This window comes from Henckelia pumila, chromosome 2 (assembly GCF_033568475.1).
Source record: "Henckelia pumila isolate YLH828 chromosome 2, ASM3356847v2, whole genome shotgun sequence".
Classification (NCBI taxonomy): domain Eukaryota; kingdom Viridiplantae; phylum Streptophyta; class Magnoliopsida; order Lamiales; family Gesneriaceae; genus Henckelia; species Henckelia pumila.
Genome location: NC_133121.1, coordinates 153,037,800 through 153,057,636, shown reverse-complemented (window position 1 = coordinate 153,057,636; position 19,837 = coordinate 153,037,800). Strand labels below are relative to the sequence as shown.

The 19,837-nt window shown below is 35.6% G+C and overlaps 2 protein-coding genes across 2 annotated transcripts; both read right to left on the bottom strand.

Annotated features, from left to right (window-relative positions):
- Positions 1–511: 511 nt before the first annotated feature.
- LOC140878722 (uncharacterized) lies at positions 512–1,300 on the bottom strand. Its single transcript, XM_073282335.1, has 3 exons — positions 1,018–1,300; positions 731–879; positions 512–601 (listed from the first exon to the last, which is right to left on the bottom strand). The coding sequence occupies exons 1-3, from the start codon at positions 1,298–1,300 to the stop codon at positions 512–514; spliced, it is 522 nt and encodes a 173-aa protein (XP_073138436.1).
- A 6,989-nt stretch (positions 1,301–8,289) lies between these two features.
- Positions 8,290–12,183, bottom strand: LOC140881511 (uncharacterized). Its single transcript, XM_073286883.1, has 6 exons — positions 11,822–12,183; positions 11,368–11,461; positions 10,118–10,191; positions 9,715–9,774; positions 8,853–9,101; positions 8,290–8,673 (listed from the first exon to the last, which is right to left on the bottom strand). The coding sequence occupies exons 1-6, from the start codon at positions 11,924–11,926 to the stop codon at positions 8,551–8,553; spliced, it is 705 nt and encodes a 234-aa protein (XP_073142984.1). The 5' UTR covers positions 11,927–12,183; the 3' UTR covers positions 8,290–8,550.
- Between the last annotated feature and the right edge of the window lie 7,654 nt (positions 12,184–19,837).

The following is a 19,837-nucleotide window of genomic DNA, read 5'->3' as shown; positions in this document are numbered from 1 at the left end:
ATTCCTCTATGCCTCTACACTGCCATTGGACCATAACCAATGGTATAGTCTTGTTCTGAAGTACCTTATCTTTCCTGTCAAGGATCCGAAGTGGTCTTTCCACGTATGACATATCTGGTTCTAGCTGAACGTCAGTAGGTTGGATAATATGTGAATCATCAGCTACATATTGTCGAAGAAATGACACGTGGAATACGTTGTGAATACTGGAGAGATATGGCTGTAACACCAGATGATAAGCGGCATCTCCGATCTTCTCCAAAATCTGGAATGGCCCAATGTATCTAGGCGATAACTTAACTTTCAAGCCAAACCTCATTACCTTCCTAAAAGGTGATACTGGAAGAAATACATGTTCACCAGGCTCGAAATGTAATGGCCTGTGGTGAACATTAGCATAACTAGCCTGTCTGTCTTGGGCAGCTCTGATTCTTTCTGCAACCTGATGTATTAACTCTGGTCTCTCGACCTACCGTTCTCCCACCACATCCTAGAATAATGGAGTACGACATCAACGTCCATACAATGCCTCAAAAGGTGCTATGTCAATGCTGCGGTGATAACTGTTATTGTAGGGAAATTCAATCAGAGGTAACTGATCCTGCCATGACAAGCCAAAATCCATAACAAATGCTCTCAGCATATCCTCGAGTATCTGTATCATCCGCTCAGACTGTCCATCAGTCTCCGGATGATACGCTGTACTCAAACTCAAAGTGGTGCCCAATGCCTGCTGAAAACTATCCCAGAACCATGAGATAAAACGTGGATCCCTGTCACTGTCTATGCTCAATGGAATGCCATGTAATTGCACTATCTCTTGGATATATAAGTATGTCATGCGATCAAATGAATAATCTCGGCTGTAAGGAATAAAGTCTGCAGATTTCATCAAACGATCCACAATGACCCAAATAGCATCACACTATCTAGAGGTCATAGGCAAGTGGGTGATAAAATCCATAGTCACATGTTCTCACTTCCATTCGGGAATCTCTAGACTCTGTAATAAAACACCTGGTTTTTGATGCTCAGCCTTGACCTGCTGACAGACAAGACATTTAGAAACGAACTGGTATACACTCCGCTTCATCCTCTTCCACCAGAATCTAGATCGCAAGTCTTTATACATCTTCATGCTTCTACGATGAACTGTCAGTTGACTCCTGTGAGCTTGAGATAGAATATCATTCCTTAACTCCGCATCATCTGGCACAATCACTCGATTAGATAAGCACAATAAACCAACATATTGGTAATGGAATCCAGATGTATTAACCCCATTGGCTAGACGATCCATTCGCTGGGTCTTAACATCAGATATTTGAGCATCTCTGATTATAGAGTACAATGCTGGCTCAGATAGAATTGTATACAAACGAATTCCATTCCTTCCTTTCTTATGCTTGAGCGTGAAACAAGAGAACAATATTCCTGAATCATATGAGATAAATCACTAGTATGAAGTGCAGAGAGTCTTACCTGCCGACTCAGGGCATCAGCAGTAAGATTGGCAGAACCTAGATGATACTCAATCTTGCAGTCATAGTCCTTCAATAAGTCCATCCAGCGTCTCTGTCTCATATTCAAATCCGCCCGAGTGAACAAATATTTCAGACTCTTGTGATCCGTGAATATCTCAAACTTCTCTCCATACAGATAATGCCTCCAAATCTTGAGAGCAAATATAATGGCAGCCAACTCGAGATCATGTACTGGATAATTCATCTCACGCATCTTCAGCTGTTGAGAGGCATAAGCTATCACATGTCCATGATGTGTTAGTACACATCCCAACCCCTAATCAGAGGCATCTGTGTACACAACATAACCTTCCGATCCAGATGATAGAGCTAGCACAGGTGCAGTAGTAAGACTTCTACGCAGCTCTCAAAAGGATTTCTCACTAAATCAGGACCACATAAAAGAAATATCCTTTCGGGTAAGCTGTGTCAAAGACCTGGCTATCTGTGCAAAATTCTCGATGAACCGACGGTAATAACCAACTAGAACTAGGAAACTATGGATCTCAGCCACCGTCGTCAGACGAGACCAGTTCAGCACTACCTCAACCTTACTCGGATCCACATATATTCTTTCCCTGGATATAACATGACCAAGAAACACGACTCGGCCAATCCTGAACTCACATTTGCTCAACTTAGCATACAAATGCTTTTCCCATAGCGTCTGCAATACAATTCTATGATGTTGTGCATGCTCTTCTCTATCATGAGAATAAACCAGAATATCATCGATGAATACGATGACAAATTTATCCAGATAATCTCGAAATACTCTATTAATCAAGTCCATAAAGACTGCAGGTGCATTCATCAATGCAAATGGCATCACCAAGAATTCATAATGTCTGTACCTAGTTCGAAAAGCAGTCTTAGAAATATCCTAGTCTCTTACCCACATCTGGTGGTATCCTAATCTCAGATCAATCTTCGAATAAACAAAAGTACCCTGCAACTGATCAAACAGATCATCAATTCGTGGAAACGGGTACTTATTCTAAATGGTGACATGGTTCAGCTGCCTGTAATCAATACACAATCGCATTGATCCATCTTTTTTCTTGACAAACAATACATGTGCTCCCCACGGAAAAACACTCGGGCGAATATATCCCTCATCCAGCAGATCCTGCAACTTCTGCTTCAATTCCTTCATCTCTGATGGAACCAGACGATAGGGTGCTCGGGATATAGACGTTGTTCCTGGCATTAGATCAATGCCAAACTCCACCTCTTTAAGTGGAGGAAAACCAGGAATCTCGTCGGGGAAAACATCAGGGAATTCACTGACCACTGGTAACTCATCAATACCCTGGCTACTCACGGGCATATCAACTGCATAGATGAGGTAGTCTCACCACCTGACTCTAAGGCACAACAGGCCTTCAGAGCCGACACGAGTGGCATCCGAGGTCGCGCTCCCTCACCATATAAGTACCAACTATCACCCTCATCAGGATGAAACTGTACCAAGCGTTGATAAAAATCCACAGTAGCGTGGTACAATGTCAGCATGTCTATTCCCAAAATACAATCAAAATCTGCCATAGCTAAAATCATCATATTGGCAGATAATACATGGCCCTCAAACTCAAGAAGGCCCATCACTAGACACTTAGTTACTACCTCCTACTCCAGCAGAGTAGATACAATTAAATCCATGTCTAATGATACATAGGGTAATATATGTCTCTTAAAATAACGGCTAGAAATAAAAGAATGTGACGGCAGTATCAATTAAGACAAGTGGGAGCCAACACTTCCATGGCTCTCATCGCCTCTTCTGGCCATCTCTGAAAATAATAATGCAAATTAAATCCCAAATGCGCATCTGCTGATCTGCACTTCTGCTTCTGCTTTTGCTCTTCTGCTTACTTCTTCTGATCTGCTCTTCTGCTTCCGTTTTTGCTCTTCTTCTTCCAATTGTTTATATATCAAGTTGATGTATGAAATATTTTTTCTCAAACACTAAAACTTAGATATTTGATATCCTAACAATTTCTTCCTTTTTAGTATTTTGACAAAATTTGAGCAATAGATCCATTCTATCATTTTTTCTTTGTGACGGACACATCAACTTATGCTGGAACTGTTTCATCTTGAAGTTTCAGTGCTCGATAAATCATCTGATCTTCAGTTCTGCTCTGATGTCTCATGATACTCCAACGATTATTCAAACTTACTTGAAGGTTGGTATACTGCTAACTGTGTTACTGGTGTGCTTCTAATAGTATCACTTGTCAGAGACTGCTGGTCTGCTCTTCTGCTAAAGTTCAATAGCTTTAATGAGATGTCTCACTGGTTTAGTAGTGAGAGCTAAGAGTTATGAGGAGTAGATTACTAAAATCCTTTCGCCAAGCTACTGTGGTTGCTGTCATTCCCCCTTAGTTACTGCTTTTGCTAAAGTCCAGTCATCTCACAAAAGACTTATCAGATATACTTGTAATTCCTTCAGTAGAGTAGTTTTGTCGGCTTCTGCGGATAGGCTTCTGCTGCTTTTCAATTTTTATTCCCCCTGAATTAATACTTTTCTAATGAGGTTTAGTCATCTCGCATATGGCTTACGAGCCTAAAAAAAACTTGTATGTTCTGTTTACTGCTTCTGATTTGCTGTGAATAGGCTTCTATTCTGCTACAGTCATCTTTTGCTATTGTTGATTTGACATGTCTAAACGCTTTGACTTCTTCGAAAAGTGAACGTCCCTTCATATTTTCTGACAGTCTGTTCCTACGTCATTGGAAAGTGTGAGTATGCAATTAATCATTCATATACTCATTTTCATCTATAAAAAGAATAATGATCATAAAATTAAAATATGGAGATACTCAGGCGTATTTCTGAAGATGAGGTTGCAACAAAGATAGAGTTACTGAAGTCCAAGATAGAGTTTCTTAAACGAGTTCTAGTAAATTCTCCTCGTTTAGCAAGTGTGAGACTGAAGAAATATATACAGAGACTTGGCACAACCAAGCCTGAGGACGTTTTTAGCTTTGATGGCATCTACCTCCTTTCTCTTATAAAGAAACTACAGTTTCTAAATAAAATTTCCGCACATCCAAGATATCAGAGGGCTTTAGCTGGAGAATTGGGTATCTTTGTAAAGTTGTGGAAGATGGCAATTCAGAGAAAATTTTGTAACACTAGGAGACAAATATAAATAAGCTCTGTTTTTTTTAGTGTTGCTCCTATTTTGTTTACTACATTTAATCAAAACTGATTAACTACAAACATTTAACACATGACCAAGTGACATTGATATGAATAGATAAGAAATAAGAGGGCTTAGTCTGAATAGTAGTGAGTGATTGCTGTTTTTCAGTAGCTGAGTCTGTTCTACTGAATTTCAGTATCTGTTCTGCTTAAAATTTTGTTATCCCCTTGAAATTCATTACTAGTCTATTACTTAGAATTTGTTAGATTTTCGTGTCAGACGAAAATACAGAATACAGCTTCCAATGTTAGAGAGTCTCATTACATTCTCAATCATGCGTGTCGCATCATTGGAAAGATTGAGCATTTATGTATGACTCTTCGTATACTGTGAATGTATCTATAAAAGGGAACTTTGCTTAGAATTAACTACGAATCTACAAAAGATAATAATAACAGAAAATTGAAGAATGTCTACCCCGATTGAAGCAAGGAAGAAGGAATATGAGGATTTTGTCTCTCAGAGGACAGAATCTCTTCGGGCCAAGATATCAGTGCTTCAATCTCGTAATGTTGCACTTCTCTTGCCAAAGGAGAAGAAAAGGCTGGAGAAGTAAAAAAATCGACCGGAGACGACTAAAGTTGAAGATGTCTACAGTGCTGAGGGTGTTCATCTTCTAATTCTCATGAAGGAGCTTCAGATATTTAATGTGTTCTCACATTATGTTGAGTTTCATTCAGGTGAAATGGGCACCTGGATGAACTAACAGATAAAGTCCGTAGAGTGGGAGATAGAAATTGTAAATAAAGAATCATCTAAGAATAATAACTGTCTTTATTTGACTGAGTTGTTCCTATTTTTATGCAAGTATTTTTCTAGTGATCAATACCAATGTTATATGCTGCATAAAAACAAATAATAGAGCAGTAATGAAGCAAACTGAAAAATTAATGCCGAAATTAAAAGATAAAAGATAAGAAAGCTTAGTTATGAGTCGAAATGAGTGTTTGCCGATTTGTGTTGTCCTTAGCAGAGTTTGTGAGCTGACATTCCCCTCCCTTCACTCTAATTTCCTTCCAAAATATATTTTGGTATGCTGATTGTCGGCTTCTGCTTCCCATAAGTGCTTGTATGAGCTTAATCATCATGCAGTGTAAAGCACAAGGTTGTTTTGTCATTATTGAGGCATCCAAAGAGTCTGAGCAACAAGGTTCAATAGTAAATTGACCAGTTGGCATCTGTTTCTCTCAGCATTAAATGGCTTTTCTGTAGAGTCCCTTGAACAGTGGAGCAATCTGTGGTCTTCTAGTTTTCTTGAAAATTCAATTGACCAAGGTGCTGAACAAGGTGTTCTTTTGTATTGTTCAGAAGTGAGAAAAGAACCCTCTCTGATACCACTTGTCAGGATCGATGAGCTACTGCTACTGAGGTAGAAAGAGTAGTGAGTTGCTACTGTTCTAAAAATTGTTGCATGAAGCAGTAACTTACTGCTGCTAGTGAGTTCAGTGGTGTTAGACGTTGAACTCTCTTTTCTCTTAGATCTCCGAGAGTCAACCAACAACTATATGGTTGTGCGGAAAAAGGTCAACTAGGAGATTGAACTTGCATCAGCTGACTCTACTGGTTGTGTGTGTGTGTTCAGCGGAAAGTAATCAACACAACAATTTATTTCTGGATGTTCGGAGACTCAACTGCTCCTACGTCACCCATTTTTCTGTTTCCAGAAGGCATCACTAGAAAACTTTGACACAACGACCCACCTCAGCCAGGACTTACCCCACTGCCTACTACTGAGACTCTTATTTACTCTACTGGTTTCAGCCCTTTGCTGAAATCAAGTTATAGAGGTTTGCAGTACCTCAACTGTTATAAATACAATGTTTGTACAGTTTAACACTTAGCATAATATGATCCTAAAAGATCTGATAGACTTGATGTGTGTGCTGGTGTTCTTCGGCTTCTATATGATCTTCTACGTAAGCGTTTGAACTCTTCTTTTGTGGATATGAACAATTGAAAGTGTTCAGTAGTTCTTTGGTAAGCTGTAAGTGATTGTGAGTTCTTGGGAGCCGGATAGTTCTTCTGTTTGGCTATGATATCTATTTATAAGTGCAAGATAACAGTCATCTTTGATTCAAATGCATCCGTTGGTAACTAGCCGTTTTTTTGTCTTTTAGTTCTTTGTAAGAAGGTACCCTTTGACTGCGTAGATCTGAGTCTAATCAGTGTACTAGAAACCTTTGGTTAATAGCTTAAACTGGTTCATGGAAAACATCTGCTGATCTGCTCTTCTACTTATGTTTTTGCTCTTCTGTTTACTTCTTCTGATCTGCTCTTCTGCTTCTGCTTTTGCTCTTCTGCTTTCAATTGTTTATATATCAAGTTGATGTCTGAAATACTTTTTGTCAAACACTAAAACTTAGATATTTGATATCATAACAAAGATGAAATAAAAATTTATTTATATTTAAGATGATGAAAAGACAAAAAAATACATTAATTTTTTTTTTAAAAAAAGTAGATAGTGTGTCATAATAATTAACACACATTTACCGAAATAATTAAATGCAAACACACGGATCCAAATTACCATGAAATTTGATGGAGTTAAGAATAACATATATTATATTCGTGTCATCGTGTGTTTGAGTTTAGGATTCTTAATAATTCTCTGAAAACATGATTTTTTGGTTTGCTTATTTTTTTCCCCGGTAATTTGGTAGTAACCCTGCACTTACGCGGCGGGTAAAACTGCTTGGTGCTTAGAAGGTAACTAGAATTGCTTTCTTTGTAATTATTAATGACCTATTAACTGAAAAAAAATGACAAATAAATAAGAGAGTAAAATTATAAGCTCAAATTAAACTCATATATTTATATTTAATAAAATAATAGTATAGAATGGAGTATTATATTAGATATATATAATAAACAAATTAAATCAAATAAGAAAAAAACCAAATAATAAATAGCAGATGCACAAAATTATAATTTTTTATTTGAAAAAATACATATCAAATAAGAGAAAACCCAAATAATAAATAGTAGATGCACAAAATTTTAATTTTTTATTTGAAAACATGCATGATATACTTTTTAAAATAGATTACTTAATTGAAGAGTCACATAAATAAATAATTAAAAAAAACACATTAATTATGTAATATTAATGAAAAAAAGAAGTCACGTAAATTTACAAATAAAATCACATATTTATATAATAATAATAATAATAATAATAATAGATAAATTATATTTATAATTAACATCGAAATGCAGCAAAAGTAACACTAATAAAATTGTAAAATAGATAATAAAAAAAATAAAAATAAAAAGGAAAACGAATAACTACCGCAACAATAGCACCACAACCACTATATGAAGATAACATGGCATTCCATGAATCTAATAAACCATAAATCGAGTGATGAACAAAATTTCGATTAGCTACAGTATACAGATCATAAAACACCAAGCCACAAGTCAAACAGTGCAATGATAAAAGTAGATGATTCAAACTACCAAAATTCATCCTCAAAACGATTGAAAAAATGGAACAATGTACCAATGGATCACATCAAGAAGGCTTCAACAGTCGAGACACTGAAAAAAAATGGTAGCAACCCAAGAATTAATCATTCAAAAGTGGCGAAATCATGTTTTTTTGTTTATGTATATTGGATAATGAAAAATCTATAAACAAATTCACGACAGTAGACAGAGGAGGTAAGCAACTGTCCCTACAAGCCTCTCACGACGGCCACTGAGCCAAATGATCCAGTGGCAGTACAAATCCAGACCTCCATACATTCCAAGGAATTGTACGAGGATTACCAATATTCGAGCAAGATATGCCAGTAGTAGGCAGCTTGTTTCTAGGTTGATAGTGTGGAGTGATTGCCCGATGAGACGTCTTGGCCCGGTGAAGTCTTCTGCATCCTGCCATTCCTCCTGTCCTCGTCACTTCCTGCTGCTACTCTTTCTTCTCGACTGTCCATCTGTCGAACAAAAACATCCCCACTTTCTCTTATATGCAGGAAGAAACTAAAACTCGAAACATGAAATATATTTTTCAATGTATGGCGCATAACCCTATTTGCTCCTCTGACTCCGACAATTGAAAACAACACAATATATTCAGGGAAGCCTGTGCAAGAAAGATGGAGAAACTATATACCCCATGGCAGAACATTCCAAATTTAGTAGCTTGGGCTTTCAGATTGCTCGAGCTCATTTGAGAGCAGTCCCTTTTGTTGGAACAATAGGTGTCGCTGTGCATGGTCTGGGGTGAGGAAGAAGATGTGGGAGGGGCAGCAGCAGCAGCAGCAGAGGAAAACGAAGAAGAAGACGCGGGGGACTCAATGTCACTCTCGAAAATATCATTGAAAAGCTCTTGCAATTCTTCGAAACTCGTGTTTCCATTATCCTGTCAAACCATGGAACTACGAATGAACATTATGCCATGATTCAGCTACTTGATCGATAAAATAAAACAGCCACACTGGTAACCAAAACATATCCAAAATTTCAGGTCACTTGATAATCAGTATTTCCCTGAAAAGGAATAAAATATTCATAAATTTAACTAAACTATTAAGTTAAGCTAGAGGATGGTTGATAACAAGTTGTACCATGTCCAAGAATCGAATCCTTGAACAAAGTTACGTCGAAAATGACTAGACACCAAGAATCTTTCCAACAAAGAGGGATCATTTCCAACAACTTCTATACCCTTCCAAGCAGGACCACACTTGGATAAGATAAGGGAGGCAAAGTGTAGCAGGCCAGCGGCAGAGCCATAAGTTTTGGAGAAAAGGGACAGAACTTAACAAAGATTAAAAAATATTTTAAAATGCGCAAAATCATTTTGTTCTGTACATATTATACGTAAAACTATATTAATTTACCCAAAAAAAAAAAAAAAGGAAAACCAAATTGAGACGGGGCTAGAAATTAGAATGCTAAAATGACGTATTTCTCCAAAAAAAAAAAAAAAAAAAAAACTATTGGAAGATAAAGCAGAGGAAGTGGACACTTACATTGGCGTCATGGCTGCTCATCATTGATGCCATTTCATTCAAGAAATTTACCATACCCTCCTGCGTCGAGTCGCATAGAAACAATAACTAATCGAAGCATGTGAATATTCAAAAGCGAAACCAAACATGCGTCTCATTCTCCAAATATGCGCATTTCCAGAAAACACACAAAATAACCATAATTAAAAATGTTTATTTTTTAAAAAAAGGTCACCATCACATTAGACGGAAAATGACCCCACAAAAAATTGGATAAGCCAAACAAGTTGCAATTACTAAGAGGTATCATAAATGCAGAAAATTATTGAATCCAAGACCACTCATTTGAATACAACACATTCAAAGGGATCACATAAAATGAATGGTTGATCTTATCCGTATATAATACACATCATGAGCTTACATTTTCATCATCATGGTCATCAAAATCATGGATTCCTAAGTCGTACAAAAACCTTCGGTTGGAGTCTGAAAGCACTGTTCCAATTCAAACAATAACTTTTCTGAGTTCAATTACAATGGATGATAGCTCACGAAATTAATTATAAAAAGACTCCAAAATAACAAAAATATCATAAACAAAAAGAAGACTCCCACAAACAACTAAAGATAGGGATGTAAACGAGCCGAGCCGAGCTTTTGAATGTTCAAGCTCGGTTCATTTATAAAAGAGCCGAGCCCGAGCTTATTTAACGAATATATTCATGTCTCACGAGCTTATTCGAGCTTTTATCGAGCCTAAACAAGCTTAATATATTTAAACTATAAATTTAAATATTCATGAAATTGATTAAAAAACTAAATTATATATTTGAAAAAAATATAATATTATTATTAAAATTTGTAATTTTATTATTAAAATTTGTAATTTTATTCTAATAAATTAATTTTTACAGATTTTTCAATATTTTTCATAAGTAAAGTGTAAATTTATAAATTAAATATCAATACTATTATGTTTTCGTCTAAGAGATGACTTACGAGCTTGTTAACGAGCCTGTTAACGAGTATGTTCACGAGCTAACGAGCCGAATATTGTAAAGCTCGAGCTTGGTTCGTTTGCCTTAACGAGCCTCATTAAACGAGCTCGAACGAGCTTTTAGCGAGCCGAGACCCGAACAGTTCGCGAACTGTTCGTCTCATTTACATCTCTAAAGAGTTTGTTTGGTGAGCTTTTGGCCTTTTTTTTGCTAAAATAAAAAGGTGCTTGGATGGGATTTTTCAAAAAAATACCTTAAAAAGCCAGAATACAGAAATGATAAACCAGAATACAGAAATGATAAACTAGAATCTCTTGCTTTTGAAAACTTCTAATGCTTCTCTTTGAGTGATTCGGGGGGTGGGGAAGAAGAAGACTCCTCTCCCTAGTCTATCTAACTGATTTTTTTAAAAAAGAGGCTTTGGGGTGCTGTGAATGTCAATCTGAATCAAAGAATTAGACCAAAAGAACAGTTTTTTTTGTTTTAATTCTCGAGCAATAATTTCACAAAACAGATGTTCTTGATTAGAGAGATGGTTGAGGGGATGTAAAGTTTTGCTATCAAACAAACACATACACACACAAAAAGAGAGGTTTTGCAGAAATTTGACTTGTTCATGACATGCATCAACTGGCTTTATCGAATAAATTGAAGATAGAGATCCTGGAATCACCAGAATAAGCTTCCTGAATGGCCTGAAATTTCTTTTTTGCCTGTTCCACATGCTCTGAATTCCCCAGCGCAGAGCAGCGATCTGGGTGCCACTTCTACAATTATTGAAATACCGCAATCAAAGAAGTCTCAGAAAATATCTGATAAAAGATTCAAAATGGAAATAGAATACAGTTTAATAATATGCTGAACAAATTCTCAAATATATTTTTTTTAAAAAAAATAATAACACCCAAAATCTGATCTTTATGTTCACGACAGCACATTTCCCCAAAACAATCAATGTGAAACACAAAGCGAGTGACACATACGAGAGAACATCACAAGACATCAAAAATCAAGAAAAACAGAGGCATTTTCTCCAAATTTTTCACATGGGAATCATTAACAAACAGGTATAATCACTGTAATACTTAAAAAAAAAAACCAGAAACAAATCAATCTTCAAATCCGACCAGTGCAAGCTTCTTGTACGCATTCCTCAGCTCCGCCGTTGTGCACTCCTTCTTCAACTCCAAAACCCCATAAAGATCGGTACTTTTTTCATCCGCATCTGCCATCGTACACCTCAAGATATTATGTAACAGAAGAATCTTTTTGTCGACAAATTACAGCGATTATGATCCCACCCCGAGCAAACCCTTTCGAAGACGCAGCCCAAATCACACATGCACACGCCAAAAATACACTAATCTACGGCTAATCATGAAAAAGCATCAAGAGAGTCCAAAAGGGCGCTACATCTTTGTAAAACAGTACACGGAACCTTCGCATTTTAGAGGAGGGAGGCTCTCTCTACAGAAGTCTCTAGATACAAATCCTCAACTCCCTTTTATTTATTATTATCATTATTATTATTATATGGTACATAAATTCGGACCCACACAAAAAGGTCCCAACTTTCTTTTACTAAATATAATATAAAACGCCAAATTGTAGTATTAATTAAAAAAGAAAATTGTTGGTTCTCGATAGAGATTGGGGGTTAAAGATGAAGGGCCAAGATTGTATCCACCGGATATTTTTCACTGTCAATTGTCTCAGAAACTTCTTTGTTATTGAGAGTATGTTCAACAATATGAGAAAGTTGGTGTGATAATGGTAAAATTTGGTGATTAATAAATCTAGCAAATAGACTAAAGTTATAGTAAATAGACAATGAGTTCAAGTATTACTTGATTCCACAGAGATTATAATTAATTTTTAAAATTTAATTATTTTACTTAATCTAGACAAAAATAATAAAGAGTGATTTGTTTTGTTCAAAGAAAATTTAATTAAAAAAATAAATTGACAATAAATAAATAAAAAAATAACACAACTAGATCTTGGATTATAAATTAATTAAAACGAGACAATCAAGACACAAGAAAATATCAAACTAATTTATGCATCAACGTGGCACAGACTGAAAATCATGTTTATTCCAATCACGGTAAATTTTTATATCTTATTCAGCAATCTATTTCTAGACTTGTTAAGCCTATTCAAGTTGGACAGATAAATTATTTCTAATACATTATAATCAAACTCAAATGCATTCAATATTTATGAAAATTCAATTTTTACCTAAAACCGCATACTGAAATCGATTACTATTTCTAGTCGGTTTAACCATATGTTGATTGATATTTTTGAAGCTATCTTTAATCAATTCTCTTTCGATTCATGATTAATGAACAAACATGTGACTAGGTGCGCAAATTATTCACAAGAAATATTAAACCAACATCAATAATTAAAAATATCCAAAATATAATCAAACATGCAACCACGTCTCAAAAATAAATTAATTTTGACCTAATCTCATGGTCTTGGTTGAAAAAAAAACTACTCAATAATCGAGAACTTAATTCAAATCAAAATAAGAAGAACAGAGAAGAAACTAGATTGGAGCGTTCTTCCACGTCTTCAATCCTCAGCCCTAGCCGCCTTCCTCCTTGTAAAAATCTGAATCCCCTTTCTACTGCATCTGAAAAGTCATTATATACGTTTTAAAAACCCCATCAAACAAATCTCGGAAAGTAGAAACTTTAAAATTTCGGAAATTGAATTTTTCCCTTTCCGCGATCGCGCTTGAGCACATAAAAGTCCCGCTCGAGCGCCCAATTTCTGGCCCACCGCGCAGTATTTTTGAAAAATTCATATCCAAAGTTCTATCCATGGGATCGAACCAAAATTTGGATAGCAGCTTCAAAACATCTTGTACTACATTTTGAACGGTGAAGATCGGATTTAGATCTTTCTATCATCATAAATAATTTTTGGACAATTGCTGCTTCGTAATTCCTTCTTGTGGCTCTTCTTTTGCTCCAAAATCTTGATTTTTCATTGTACCTTCATTCAAACCGAAAAAAGTGAAATGCACACCACATGTATGAATAAGAATAAAATTAAACTTAAATGATACTAACATAACACGAATACATGCAAAATGAACTCAAAAACTAACACAAAATAATGAATAAAAACACACTTATCAATTCCGTCATACTTAATTCTTGCTCGTCCTCGAGCAAGAATAAATAAAAAATGCAAATGCAATACACACAAAGAAATTAGGATAATTTCATTGGAAAGTAATCGCCTCAGTGAAGTCTAAATACGCTCCAAGTTCAAAAATAACCTCAACTCTTCACAATACACCATCGATTTAGCATGAACGTGTGTGTGTGATGTTATTCCAGTTACACGCAACTCAAATAGAATCTGTTTACACGACTTCTCAGCGACCTAATAACACATCAGTGCAAGTATCCCTCTCATGCATCCATTCCTTCCAGATACCTCTAACAATCACACCTCTCTCAAGATTGTATTTTTTTTTATTACGCACCGCTATATTTTGCATCGGCTTATATTAGCCCCAATAATTACCCGAAAACTTAGCTACAACTTTGATAAGATTACGATTTCAATCCCCTCGTTTATAGTCCAGATGGAGCATCAACCTCATTTCATCCGCATACTTAGCCTTGGACTAGGTAATTAGAATTTCAATCCATTGTCCATGACCCGAATGGAGTTGTTATCTCTTTTTTTTCTTCAATTTTTTTTAAACAAAAATGGTGCGCATACGAGATCATAAGTGCACTATTAGAGTATCACCAAAATTCACAAGACAAAATTGAGATCACTAAACACCTAGTGTTGTGCAATGGTCAAGCAGTCAAAAAATTCATCAATTTTTCGCTACAATTCACTGGACTAACAGTAGTGCATAAAAATATTCACGGTTCAATCTAAGGTTTCCCATTCCAAGTCAAGGGTAAGTATTTTCAATAAAATTCAATTTTTTTACTCCACAATCATCATCGGATCCCATTAATTATCCTAACTCACACAAACATGCAAAACGAAATGAACATGCAATAAACTACCCCCATAGTTATTCAAAGCATTGCCCCCAATGTTTCAAACACAGAAAGACACATAGAAAAAATGAATGACACAAAATGCAAGAAAATAAAATAAAAGTAACACTCACCTGGTTTGGCTTCTTCATCCTTCTTTGGGTGTGGAGAACCAACATCAACTTCAATGAATGGGGCAACCTAATGAACATGGAAAGCGACAGGTAAGGCGGTGGATTAACAAAATAATATAGAAACAAAAGGAACGAAATTAAGTAAGGGAAAGAAAACACTGTGTTGCCTCCCAATCAGCGCTAAATTTATAGTCTATAGCCCGACTTTCCCAAAGCAACCATCAAAGGGCGGTTGTTGCCCACAGTAAGAATCATACAACTCTACGTATGAGTCTTGATTTTGCATGTACGCCCTCAAGCTTAGCATGATATTGACATTGTAAGCTCGTCGCTCCAACAACACTCGGCATGAACTGATTATTTTGGGAGGAGACTCCGAATCTAGGCTGAAGCTCATAGAGGATGTAATATTGTGGAGTTGGAGTCAATGGAAAGAATGGATCTGCTAATGGTGTATATGAAATGATCTCTTCATCCTCCAATGTCACCTTTGGCTCATCTTCGCATGCAAATTCCTCAAATAATATTTCCTTTTGATCTGGCTCAATTACTGTTGCAGGATCACATTCCCATGAAGTTTCAACATGAGTTGAATCACTCTCCAAACCATGGTTTTTTGAGTTGTCATCATCCAGCCACACATGATTGATCACAAATTTATCTTCATGGATTACTTCATTCTCTTGGCAAATATCAGAAAATGGTACTATAAGAAGCTCAATCTATTCATCCAAAAGACTCAAATAGTTGATGTGTCTTTTTAAGAATTTTTTATTTATCTCTGTCTGTTTTTTCACAATGTTCTCCAACTGAGCCACATTATCCTCACAACGCGTGATACACTCTTCTTGATACTCAAGTTGTTGGTTCGCAAAATTGGTGGAGTTGAATTCTGAAGGATATTGGTGACTCCTACCATGAAATGAAGGATCACAATGTCAATGGTAGTCGAAATCTATCATATCATTTAACAAGTGAAACGACTCTAACCTCTACTTTAAATTAATTAATAAAGAAAATACGGATTTTTAAAAATTTTGCCATGACCTGTTTGAAAATACAAAATCCCACCTATCTCAACTCAGTGGTTCAAAAATAGAATAGACGCTAAAAAGGAAAGCAAATACGATAATCACAATCTTCCAAAAAATACAACATCCAAAAGTTCAACATTCTGACTTTTATATGCCCACAAACAATTTTATAAATTCTTAAGCTTACATTTATCCAATCAACAAAAATAAAAGACTTTAAAGCATTAAAGTAAACTTTTGCGGACGTCTAGCATAGGTCGGAGGGATGTGTCGTGCCCGCATCGCAGTCCAATCGATAGTCTTTCCCCTTGATCTCAACAATAATCTAACCTGCATCAAAAAAGCGTAGTGAGTCTAAAGACTCAACAAGTATAAACTGTGTAATAACAAGGGTTAAAATACCTGCAGGAATACTTAAAGTACTGTACATATAATACTTTGAAACTTGCACTGAAAAGTTATATGATAAAAGAGAATGAGTCTAACTGTATGCAATGAACTCACACAAACTCACACTTCAAAACTTGAACTTTCTTAGACTTTACTTGAAACTTTACTTGAACTTGCTTGAAACTTTCTTAACTTAACTTTTCTTTTCTATGAATTTAGATCATTGATTGTGACCATCTCTTATGTTTTTTGATCGATCATGGCTGCAGTATACTATGCTGGCAAGGAAGTCAAGATTTCTCCTGACCCCACATTGCCCCTCTGTTGGTAAGGGAAGCCAAAATTTCTTCCAGCCCGTCCAAACCCGTCTGTTGGTAAGGAAAGCCAAGATTTCTCCCAGCCCGTCCAAACCCGTCTGTTGGTAAAGGAAGCCGGGATTTCTCCCAACTCGTCCAAACCCGTCTATGTAACAAATCAACTCACTTCATTCAAAATTTTTTACTTTCCTAGACTTTGAACTTTAACTTTACTTGAGATGCAAAAGAAATGTTTCAACTTGCTTAAACTTTACTCAACTCGAAGACGAGAACTCACACACACGAATATGCAACTTTAGGAAATGAAAATCCAACTCAAAATAAGAATTCTAGGTGAGTGAGTGGCTTCCCCTAGGTTGGTTACCCAACTTAGACTCTATTTCTCCTCAAACATGTCTTAACCCGAGCCATCAAACCGAAAAGCCCTTAACTCGATCTTACCTTAACCAAATTTTGATCCCGCTTGAACCGACACTCTTCACACTACAAACTAACCCAAGGACTAGATCATGACCTCCAAAGACCACTCAAGCAACCCGATCAAAACGAATTTCCGAGCAGCCCTCAAACTTGTCAAAATTCTGCACTAGTCACCCCGACTTGAGAAATTCCTAAATTGACCAAAACTAACTCGATTCGCTCCCAAATCGAACCGACATGACCACAACATCCTAAAATTGACTTAGGACCAGCCTCGCCTATCCAAAGTTGCCCAACCCTTGAGTTTAAGCAAATAATCCAACCACTCACACATTGCTCTAAAAATTCTGCTTCAACCCTTTGACTTAAATGGCTCTTATCCTTTCCAAAACTTAACCGAATCGAGCCCAATTTGAACTGACACGACCAAGAAATCTTAAACTAGATCTAGGCCTAAGCCACACCCCGACCAGACTTGACGAGTCTACTGCCCTGCATATAAAACCAGAAGCCCTTGCACAACCGTTTGACCAATCAATTTCACCTACACTTCCAATTCCAACTTCATGCCCCTTTTGCCTTAACTCTAACCCTTTTCAGCCTATAACACTATTCTAATACCATCCTTTAGGACTTATAAAAAACACTTGGCAGCCCTCAACCACACCACAATCCAATTTTTCAAAAATGGCAAGAATCATACACCAAAATGCATCAAACACTTGGACAATCAAAGAGATCAATGACATTCAATAAAATCCTCATAAAAAAACTTCAAATTCCATCAAAACACAATGAAATTCTCGAATTTAAGCATAAATCACTTCTGAAAATTCGAATGCATTAAGAACTCCTTATGTCTCATGTCACATTTCATCATACAACCCATTAAACTTCAAACCACATGCAACTTTCGAAATTTAAACTTAAACCTTGCTGAAAATTTGTCAAAAACGGAACATAGCTTGCAAAAATCATGAACATTTCGAAATTTAACAAGAACAATAGCACAAGAGATTAAATAGCTAGCTTGGGGCCAAAAGAAGCCTATACTTGCCTTGCTACACCAAAAACCTAATGAAATGAGATGGAACAAAGGTTGAACTCGTCCAGCAGCTAGAGGTGACCTTCCATGTCGGACTTTCGGCGACGGCAGCGGTGGGAGGAGGACGGCGGCAGCCAGAGGAGCAAGGAAATGGGGCGGCCGATCCTTGGAGAGAAATGGGGGGGAAAAAGAAAAGAGAAGAGGCGGCTCAAATGTGTGTGTTGTGTTAGGGTTTTGAGTTTTATTTTGTGTTATAAATTAAGTGTTAGGTGTACATGTGTGTGTATGTATAGGTGTAAGTATGCAAAGGAAGGTGTGTTGTGTGATTTAAAAGTACTACTCAATATGCTACAACTTTTGCCTCACTAACTTGCACCTATAATATAGCTAAGTTTAAAAATCCCAAATTAAATTATTAAATTGGATTTTACTGTCCGGGTTTAAGAAAATTCTAACTTTTGAAAAATTTAAAGAATAAGCTCAAGAATGCAATAAAAATGATTTTTCAAACCCGAAAAATTCTAAAAATAAACTTTCATCTATTTTCCTCATTTCTCCCAACTTAAAATTCTTGAAATAAAATCTAGGAATTTATCGCCGAAATCCACCATTGCCGTATGCCGGAACTGGAAGTCACCGAACTCAAGAATCTCGAGCATAATTAACTTAATAATTAAACAAATAACATCTGAAGGAATTTAAGCACTAACTTAGGAATTAAAATCAAAACTTTAAATATTTTGATGTTGCAGAGATAAATAATATTTTTAAATAATAAACAGAGCGATTAAAATAATTTAAACAAACTAGATGGACGTTTAAAAGTAATTTAAATAAATACACAAACGGAATATAAACCTTCAAAACGACTTGGACAGTTAAAAAAATTTAAATAAATAAGCTAGAATTTAAATAATTTAAAATAATTAACCCCTAAACTTAAATTATTTAGAATAAATAGGTTGAGCAATTAAAAATTATTTAAATAGCTATCAAATAAGCTCAAGTAATTTTAAATAAGTAAATGGAACAGTTAAGATCATTTAAATGAATAAACTAAATAATTAACATCATTTAATTAAGCAAGCTTAACTTTTAAAATGTTTAGAATAATTAAGTTGCACAATAAAAATCATTTTAAAAAATAAAAAAAATTTTGACAAATAAACTTAAACAATTAAAAGCATTAATTAAATAGTTAGTAAAATAAAATCATTTGAATTAATAATTAATATTTTATTAGCACATAATTTAAATAAAGAATTTAAATCAATTAAACTTAAAAATAATAATTCTTATACTTATTTTTATTAAATCTAATGTATGCGATTTAGTAAATTAAATTTTAGATGCTACAACAAGTGCATCGCACTATCGTAATCTATGTGAAACAAGTGACTGCCAATTGCCAAAGCTCCATAATCCACCTAACTTCTTGATGTCTCATCCAATCCACTATAGAAAAAATCGAGTAAGCACCAATTTGAAAATTTGTGTTATCGAAATTTGTTAACCAAATAATTGAATGTCCCCCATGTGACATAGAATGGTTCAGAGTACTATTGGGCAAACCTCGTGAATACTTGTCGATGATCCATCTAGAAGCACTTCACAAGAAAAATAAAATAAATTAAACAAAGGAAAGGCAAATAACAATAATAAAAATAAATAAATGTCGAGTCTCAAGTAAATAATCTATCCTAATATTAACTAAACAGTCCCCGGCAGAGGCGCCAGAAACTTGACCGTAAAATTCGGTGATTAATAAATCTAGCATG

Coding starts and splice junctions, on each gene's coding strand:
- LOC140878722 (XM_073282335.1), bottom strand. CDS start 1,300: ATGGATCGTCTAGCCAATGGGGTTAATACATCTGGATTCCATTACCAA. Junction 880..1,017: donor GGCTGAGCATCAAAAACCAG/GTGTTTTATTAC, acceptor TGAAATCTGCAG/ACTTTATTCCTTACAGCCGA. Junction 602..730: donor TCTGGGATAGTTTTCAGCAG/GCATTGGGCACC, acceptor TTGTCATGGCAG/GATCAGTTACCTCTGATTGA.
- LOC140881511 (XM_073286883.1), bottom strand. CDS start 11,926: ATGGCAGATGCGGATGAAAAAAGTACCGATCTTTATGGGGTTTTGGAG. Junction 11,462..11,821: donor CGTACAAGAAGCTTGCACTG/GTCGGATTTGAA, acceptor CAATAATTGTAG/AAGTGGCACCCAGATCGCTG. Junction 9,102..9,714: donor TGAGCAGCCATGACGCCAAT/GTAAGTGTCCAC, acceptor ATGGTTTGACAG/GATAATGGAAACACGAGTTT.